Source organism: Patella vulgata, chromosome 1, assembly GCF_932274485.2.
Source record: "Patella vulgata chromosome 1, xgPatVulg1.2, whole genome shotgun sequence".
NCBI classification, from domain to species: Eukaryota; Metazoa; Mollusca; class Gastropoda; family Patellidae; genus Patella; species Patella vulgata.
Genome location: NC_065879.2, coordinates 72,198,779 through 72,208,626, shown reverse-complemented (window position 1 = coordinate 72,208,626; position 9,848 = coordinate 72,198,779). Strand labels below are relative to the sequence as shown.

The 9,848-nt window shown below is 36.5% G+C and overlaps 1 protein-coding gene across 3 annotated transcripts in view; it reads left to right on the top strand.

Annotated features, from left to right (window-relative positions):
- Window positions 1–961: 961 nt before the first annotated feature.
- Window positions 962–9,848, top strand: part of LOC126808884 (glutaminase kidney isoform, mitochondrial) — a 29,798-nt gene continuing 20,911 nt past the window's right edge. For 2 of the 3 annotated variants that reach the window (XM_056098632.1, XM_056098635.1), the window contains exons 1-4: window positions 962–1,750; window positions 2,763–2,871; window positions 3,220–3,356; window positions 7,635–7,768. In XM_056098632.1, coding sequence (XP_055954607.1) covers window positions 1,566–1,750; window positions 2,763–2,871; window positions 3,220–3,356; window positions 7,635–7,768 — 565 coding nt within the window. In that variant the 5' untranslated portion in view covers window positions 962–1,565. The remainder of the gene's footprint in view (window positions 1,751–2,762; window positions 2,872–3,219; window positions 3,357–7,634; window positions 7,769–9,848) is intronic. The other variant, XM_056098634.1, reaches the window with a different exon arrangement.

Below are 9,848 nucleotides of genomic sequence, written 5' to 3'. Positions count from 1 at the left end.
TTGCTCCTCATTTTTATGTGATATTATTTTTAAAACGATCCAAGAAATGATTTATCCTGTTGTTTTATTTTGTTTCCAATGTATTTCCTGCTACTGTACTTTTCTTTTACCTCAAGTATTTTATTATTAGTTTTATTCTTTGAGTTTGTATTGCATTTGTAGTTAGTCTTTATTTTTTTACTTAGTACAATACCAATTTCGGGGATGGGAGGAACGTGGGTTCGGTGGCTCGGCGAGTATAAGACTTGAGGTCTCGGTTTCGCTCCCCATGTTGGCCGAGTTCCTCGGGGTGTCCAGCATGGTTCCCCCTTAGTGATGCAGGATGAAGGGTCTGAAAAGAAACAACGTATAGTCGTTCGGATGGGACGGAAACCGAGATCCCGTGTAGGCTACTCATTAGCGTTGGAATTCGAAATAAGAGTAGGTCGTACGTAGTGTCGCTGTCAGGGAAAATTTCCCTTTATAGCACACTATGACGTATGCCCTTCTTCTTGTCCAGTAGGATGTTAAGACCCCACTTCATTTCATTGGCAAGGTTACGGTCACTCCAATATTTTGTTACTGAAAGCTAAGCTAGTTCACCGTGCCAAAACAAGTACCAAGTCAAACCGGCACAGCGCGGACACTGGAATTACTGGTTGGAATACTTATTTTAAATGCGAGTGAAGTCTAAACTCAACGACAAAAAAGAAACCCAAAGGAAAAGGTTTAGCATGTTAATAGAAATGTACTATTCTTTCATTTTGATATCGATCTTTGGTTGTTGTTTTTTTAACCCACTAACCTACTTGAGGTGAGATGTTGAGAGACTGGTCAATCGAGCAAACGGTACTCGTACGGTATTCTTCGGAGAGTCATTGATTGTGGTGAGACAAATTGTTTTGTTTCTGGAGGTGTGTCTTTACCTGCCAATGAAAAGCAAAGGATTTGGCACGTGGCATAGATTTATTTATATCCGAGTGTAGTAGCCATGTGCAAATAAACGTATGACAGATATTTTGTCAACAGTGGTCAAAAACAGAGGGATTTACTCCCAAGTTATGAATGAAATATAGTCCACAATGACTGTTACAACGCCATATCTGGAAGTTCGCCACAAAAAGAAAAATATTGTTTAAAGAAAGGACGTTTGAAGGTTGCTAACTGGACCCAGATCTAGCAGGATTTATCGACCGGTTTTAACGGAATGTACATGTAGGCTCGTACCGGTACTTAATTTAGCAGATAGTGACGGTATTTTAGACTCGAAGTCAATGAATTCGCGAGCTGTTACTCAGGTTTTGTCTAAATTTACCATTCACCGCAAAGCCCACCAACAAGTGTGTAAAATTAGTATTTAATGGTAGATGAGTTAGCAGATCATAGAGAACAAGGAAGGAATTGAGTTGTTATTAGCCTACTTTACTAGTAGTATATTACGCGTACATCTCGCGATACGTGCGTATCCCGATCGAGAACAACTAAAAAAGAGTCTATCTCAATCATTTAAAACAATATATACAGAATTGAAAAAAGGAAATTGTATAGCTTTTATTTAAATAAATAGCTGATATTATTCCATAGGAATGCATCGATTGTTTCCAAGACATTTTAAACCCTACTATATTTTAAGTAACAAATTATCTGTGAATGATTCTAAGTTTGTGAGGACCATAGTATGTTTGGCAAATGACAGAAGATCCAGGGGTCTCAAGAATGCACGACATTGCCCCATAAGATTTAATAGTAACTTGCCAGATCCAAATAGTAGGTATGTACTATCATGTAATAATATATATTTGTTTGGTATATCATCCCAGAGATTATAAAGATACCCCCCCCCCCCCAATTATATTAATCTTCAAATATTTGTTCCTTAGTTTAAAGCCCCCAAAACCCTAGTTACTTTAGTAATGAAGACTTACAGCAGGGCTCTACTACCAAAATCCTAGTTGAATATTAAACCCCTTTTTCATTCATTCAGTGGCTTGATAAATTAACGTAGATATTTCACATTATATGCATGTTTTGTTTAAATTATACCAACAAGGCCGTTATATGTTTTTCATAAAGTTGACCAGAGACTGATTCTGCGCATAATATGTAACTGATATTGTCAGTTTAAACTAATTGATACATGTATGTAGTTTTGATTGTATACTACATATATATTTGGTAAAAAGAAAAGATGAGTCATATTTTATTACTTTTGCACAATGCACAGTTCACAAGAAGTTATGACAATTTACTTGTTACTGCACTTATCTTATTCATATTAATATTTTATAACCCTGACTTATTATTAGCAGACAAAATTTGCAAATGGATGTACATGTAATGTAAATTCCAAGTCATTCAGATGGCAGGAAAAATTGAGAATATCTGCTTTCTTGTCAAAATTGCATACAGTATATCCATTGATATTAAAATTTGTGATGTCTCTCAATGACCAGATGTTGTTTTTACGAGACATGAAACACCATTCCTTTTCCAATAATCATTAACTGACCATAATCAATAGTTGACTGTAATCAATAACCCAGTGGCTCACCATAATGAATGATTGACTATAATCAATAACCCAGTGGCTCACCATAATCAATAGTTGACTAAAATCAATAACCAGCACTCACTACATGTATGTACGTGTATAACCAGCGCTCACTATAATCAATAACCAGTGCTCACTATAATCAATAAATAAATAACCGTTTTTTCTGGTGGCTTGCTACTAATACTAATGCCTTTAAATAAATCCTGGATTTGTTTGTTGGCATTTCTAGGTTTTTATTTTATAGTGGGAAGTATTGGAGAGCTGAAGATGTTGAAGATAGAATATTTGATTCACTGTGTGATTCGGAAGGCTATCTTTCCATCGCAAAATTTAAAGGGGTATGTACATGTAACTGTTCATTAAATTACAGTCTTGCAAATTAATTAATATTTTGTACTGACGAAAAATCATCACCCTACCGTGTTCAAATTGGTGTACACGGTGGGAACAACACTGCTTGGGCAAAATTCTCTTCTCCAGCATTGGAGAACTGACCATAGTGAAATCCAATTAAACATGTTGAACTCAAAATATCCAAAATATTGACAAGATGATTGCTTCTTTGTCAGTATTTAACGTGGATTACAGAAACCTTCATGGAGGAAAGAAGAAATTCAATTAATGAAATTGGATGACAATTCACTGCCCAAGAAACCAATTTTATCTTTATTGGTTTGTTTGTTTAGGAGCTTCGAGCATCAGGATTACGTGAAACAGACCCCAGGTTGAAGGAAACAATGGAGAAGTTTTCTAAATTCCAAGCTCGTGTGGGTGAAATGGAAGGCGTACATTCAATTCATTTAGACAGACCAACATTTAAAGAGTAAATATTATTTTTTTATTTTGTCCTTTATTTATGACTTAAAAGAACAGTAAGGCGGATTGAAATTTCATTATAAGAACAGATCCAAAAATAATGATGCTGATATATCCTTTAACACAAGCAGATAATGGTGTCTAGAACCTGTCTCCTTCATTCCACCCAACTTTGATAGCCTTGAAAGGTATCCTTTAAAAAGTACAAAAATTAGTCATCTCTACGAAATCCATATACGGTATGCTTCGGCTGTCACTGTCTCCATAAAGACTGCTTGAAATGTGAAGAAATCTTTGTACAAACTAAAATTATACATTATTATGGTACAACAGAGCACATACATGTACATGTATAATGAATTATTCATACTTGATAATGCTTTTGAAAGTTTTATGATCTGTGCATAGTAATTTATACATGTGATATTCAAACAGAATGATAACCATGTCAATTTATTCAAATTTTCATCAATTTATTTCCTTTGTCTTAAAGTACATGTATAGAAAAATAGCTTGGGCCTAATAGAATTGCACCGGTAGTGTTATTATTGTTCCTCCTTCAATACAGGACATTAGAAAAAAACTGGCATTATGTGAACTGCAGTAAAATGTTGTAATAAATGTATTCATACATTTCAAATTAATTAGCAAATACAAATTATACCTGTCCATGCCCCACTTTGACTTTGGCAATATTTGTAATATCAAAATTTATTAACTTCAAATGATAGCGAATAATTGTAACTTCAAAAGGCGATAACTTGATCGATTTGAATCTTTGACTGTATATTTGATCTTTATGCATGTATTACATTGTATTGCAAATCCAAGAGGGTAATTTGAATAAAAGCTGGTATCATTGAATAAATATCCATTAATATTTTATTGAAGACAAAGGATGAATCAAATAACATTAGTTTTAATTGACATCACATAATACATGTATATACTAATATATCAGTTGAAATAACCTTTAAAAACTATTCAAATTCAAATGGCTATGTGACAACTACTTCCTTGAAGTCTTGGGTTTGCATAATTACATGCAATGAATCTTCGAAAAGATATAATCAATAATTCCCAGTTCCCACTTTATACAGTCTATATTTATACCAATGGCATTCATTATTCATATACATCACAGATTATATTTCTAAAATTATATTACACAGTTCTATGAAATACTCTTTATCAAGCAATGATACACAAATAAACAGATAATGGGTATATGTAAACAAACAGGAGCCACGGTAGCTAAGAGGGTAAGATGCTGGCTCTCTAGCCTGGAGGTCACTTGTTCACTCCTGGTGTTGGTCGAGAAAGTTCATCTGTATTTTACGGTGTGGTTTCCCCTTGTCAGTGGTGCAGGACAGAGGGTCTGACCTTGAAGGTGACCTACATGTACGTAAAAGTTGTTAATGTAAAATCATGCATTAAATTTGATTGATCTTCTCGCTTGATATGATTGATGTCTGATTATTTTCGAATTTTAAATACCGGTAAATAAATATTATAAGAAAATCCAATCCATTATTTCTCAACATCGGATTTATCCATAAACATACATGTAAAATGTTGAATGAAGGAAGACTGTCATCTCACATACCAAAATTACATATAAAATCCAATGAAATAACAATATGGGTAGAGGGGAGGAGTGCGGGGGGCGACATCAAATACCAAGTGCTATTTTACATTCTTATCAAAAAAGAGTTATTTGATAAGTTTTCATTAGACATCTCTTTTTAATGCAGATTTTATGACGCTGCTATGAATGGGCGGTATATTAAATGAAATTAGTGCTGACACGTTAAATCATTTATCACAGTACACTTTATAGAGGGCGATATTCTTACAAATACCAACAAAATATTCAAGTCATGCTTGATTAAAATGCAAACATATAATCTATTTAATATCTAAGGGGTTTTTTTTTGTTAATTTGTGTCCTGAATGTTCATTGTGTCGTGACTATAATCGTAATACAAAGCAATAGTTGTGATGATAATCACAAGGCATTGTAGTGGAATGGGTGGAAATTATATCAACACTGTTAAACTATACTAATATACTATTCAAAAAAAGTAGGGGATATTTGATTTTGGGGGCATAATACTAAAATATGCAAATGACTACGAAAAAAGTCACTATAGAACCTAACAGAAGAAACATTTCCAGTTACATGTGACGCCCAAACGCACCAATAGCTACCGCATGGAATGCAGGTGATGCTTGGGATCATCATGGGGGTCCAACCCAAGATTTGCACGACTCTGACTTTGAATGTTACAGTCATTGTGGCATTGAATTCCAGGGTGGAAACATCAGTTTAATTGTTTTAGTGACCAGAAAACAAATTTTGATATGCGTCGGCTTACCCAAAATGAAAGGTTACGTGCCCTTGGCATGCTACAGATCGGCACAACACAGGCGGTTGTGGCGCGGACGATGAATGTTTCTCAGTCTGTCATAAGCAGGCTATGGTCCAGATACCGTGATACACAATCTGTACAGGACAGACCACGCTCAGGTCGACCAAGGGCGACAACTCAAGCCCAGGATCGATTTATCCGTACCTTGGCCTTGAGAAATCGTGTCATCACAGCAAATCAGATCAGCGCTCGTCTTCAAACAGACACTGGTGTGAGAGTGAGTGGCCAGACAATTCGGAATCGACTGCATAGGGGTCACCTTCGCGCCCGACGTCCTCGCGTGATCCCTTGTTTGAGAGATCATCACATTCAGGCAAGACGTCGTTGGTGTAGGGATCGTCAACACTGGGATAATCGACGCTGGAGCAATGTGATGTTTTCAGATGAGTCAAGGTTCACTGTTGATTTTTTGGACAGACGTAGGAGGGTGTGGCGTCGTCGAAACGAGCGCTTCCAAGACGTTAACGTCATCAGACATGATCGATTTGGGGGTGGTTCTGTTATGGTGTGGGGAGGCATCACTGTTGCTGGAAGAACGGCTTTACATGTTGTTGCAGGGCGTGTTACAGGCCAGTACTACCGGGACAACATCTTGGCAGTCCATGTTGTGCCGTTCGCACGACGTCATGGCCGCCGTTTCATCTTCCAGGATGACAACGCAAGATGTCACAGGGCCAGGACCGTTACAGGTTACCTCCAACAACAGAACATCACCACATTACCTTGGCCAGCACTGAGTCCTGACCTCTCCCCCATCGAGCATGTCTGGGACATGCTTGGACAGAGGTTACGTCAACGTCAACAGCGTCCTGCCAATGTCCAAGAACTTGCTGCTGCGTTGCAACAGGAATGGGACAATCTGGACCAAACTGACCTTAGATGTCTCATTAGGAGTATGCCACGTCGGATCAATGCTTGTTTGGCAAACAGAGGAGGATTTACCCGTTACTGACTTGGTTGTGATGCTGTGGTAACTTTGCTGTTTGACCCCGGGTATCATTTTACCCTTATAATGGTCAGTCTGTGCCTTACTTAGTCTAACGATCATTTGGAATAAATCGATGAATGTGAACTTCATTTCATTTTGTCATTTGTTTCTTCGTCAGTTTCATTAGGTGACTTTAATAACACTTAAAAATCAAATATCCCCTACTTTTTTTGAATAGTATATATTTGGACATAAAGTAATAATGAAAGCACCACCCAGAAGTAAATAGGTTATTGATGTGATTGTTCTAAACGGTATATTTATAACCAAAACCAGTTGGTCAAACGGTGACTGTTACATGTATCTGCAGATTCTAACAGATAAGGGGGATTGGATGGCCGAATGGTTAGTATGTGCGTGCTGTATCATAAGGTCTGTCATTGAGTCAACTGGCATTGTTTGATTCCCCGGTTGTACCTAACAAGGAATAGGGTCGCCTGTCCAATCTTGTGGGTTTTCTCCGGGTGCTCTGGTTCCCTCCCACTGCAAGGGAATTATTGAAATAAAATTGAACCATGTTTTGGTCCCGAGTTTGTGTTGAGAGGAGTTAAACCCCATCTCTCACTCTCTCTAACAAATAAAGAATGAAATACCAATACTTAAATGATGGAATGAAAATTTATTATTTATTAAAATAATGCAATATATTGACCTATGACTTTAGGTAATCATATCACAATACACATTGTTTAGATGACAAATTTTTTGGTAAACATTGTTTATTGTTATATATGTACAGCGCTAGATAACAATCAACAGAATTCAGAATATTTTCACCCACTCTCTACTCTATCTGAACATGTGTATCACCACCATTAAATACCTGCATAGAATTACTTATTGCTTTTTATATTCGTTATTTCAGCTGTATAAGTGAGAATATTTTTTTAATTGCCAAAGCATTCCACCAAAATTTCATCATCCCAGAGTTTACTACATTCTGTGAGAATATAGAAGATCTTTACTGGAAGGTCAAGTCTAATACTGATGGCAAGGTAGGTGCACAGTTTATAATAGAAGCGTATGCTCTGCAAACTACAAACAAAACATCAACTTAATTAAGACCTTCTTATGAAATTATATCACATAAAGTCTCACACACTACAAAATGATAGCATGCCTTACAATTTCTTGCGATACAGTCTTATGTTTTATTTTAAAGATACATTCCCGCGTACAAACTGGGTGATTTAATGGTATATATGGACTAAAAACATATTCAAACTAATTAATTTGTCATAATTTTGCTTCAAATCCTTCTCAAACATTGTAATTGCGAAGGAATGCCCTGCTATAAAAATTCGATCAAACCAGGTCATGTTTACGTCACGTGACTTAACTCTCTTGGAAGTCAGAAGAGAATTCATTGCATACATAAGACGATGTTGTCTTACTATTTATTACAAATATCGAATCCTAATTAAATTCTCGGATTATTCACTCCCCGCGTCTTTTTCCGTCATTTTTATCTCAGAAAGTGTTGTACGTCTAACTCTTCATAAAGTTTATCAACTTGTACATCGAGCGCTCAATGTTTGCGTGTGACCTTTGACATCACGCGTGCAGAAATTCCTAATCGTCGGGCTGTCGATTAGGAAAACCCTTACATTTTTGTCCTGTATACGCTGCATGAGTGTTTTTCGGGGAATCTAGTATTTTTCTAGTAAGATTGGATAGCTCTACTTTCCATATATACCAAAATTGCCATACTTTTATTTGAAATAACCACCCGATAAATACTTTTCTGGGAACCCATCTTTAAAACAAGTCAGATGGAAATCATAGTGTGTGAGGCTTTAATGCATATTTGAAGTGCTTATAATGTTGGTTTGCATTGTAAGGATAGTTCTTTTGTGTCGAGGTGATGTTAATACCTAATGATGGTGTGCTATATATATGTAAGAATAAAGTGTTATGTAAAGCCTAGATCACACCTTGCCTGTATTGGCCACAGTTTTCCCCAGTTCTCCCTGGATCCAAATCGGGGTGAAACGGGGCCATTTTGGCAGAAAACACGATGCCAGTATAGTTACTACAGTGTAGCCACAGCATCTGTCTCTACTACTACGGTTATTACCACGGTTTAACAAGGTACATCCTTGTTTGTTATGGTGGCGGTACGATCTTCCCTGGTGGTGCCACGGTTCGTCATGCTTTCGCACCTGTAGGATATATAAGTTATTAACTTCTCACGATCTGAACACTGACTAGAAAAAAAATAAATATGGCAGGCATCAGAAATACAACCTCAAAAAATGTGTATATTGTGAAAGGACCACTTGTAAATAAGGATCAAATTTTGTAATTAGGATATTGTTAGTATTTGAGTATGGCGTGGTTTTGTTTTCAACCATATTAACACAGTAATATAATATGGAGAAAAACAAATTATTTTGATGTCTGGCCTTAACAGAAGGTGAATGAATTTTACATACATGTAATATACATAGACATAGTTAACCTTGATCTGCATGAGAGGTACCAGAATATCAAACTAAGTTGTCATGACATTGACCTACACGTTCATAATAGATTATCATGACATCCTTGAAAAAAACATATTGATATCCAGTAAATTTAAACCTGTACCAGTATTATCTATATACAATCTGACAGCGACATCATTAAAAAAATGTTTAAATTGATTTGGTGCTTGAACAGAGGTGCCCTGTAAGTTTTTAAAAGTTAATTCAAGTAGCTGTCATCACTATCTATATACTGTTAGAGAAATAGAGAAATGGGGTTTAATGTCCACTCGACACAAACTAGGTCATTTCGGGACTAATATACTGTTAGATTATACAAGATGAATGAATGAAACAGAGTTTAAAGTCCTACGTTTCTTCTCCAACCATGCTAATGGAGACATGTATATGCCATAAAGTGTGCTATAAGAACAATTTTGGCCAGGCAGCAATTAAAGTCCAACCATCAAGGAGTTTTTAAATGTATGCCAACATCTTGTTTATTTGCCCTTACAGAACAACTAGATGCTGATGCTTACTAGACACTCGATCTGGGGAACTTTCTGGGCCTACACCGACATCGAACCCAGGACGCCCTGGATGATGAACCAGCG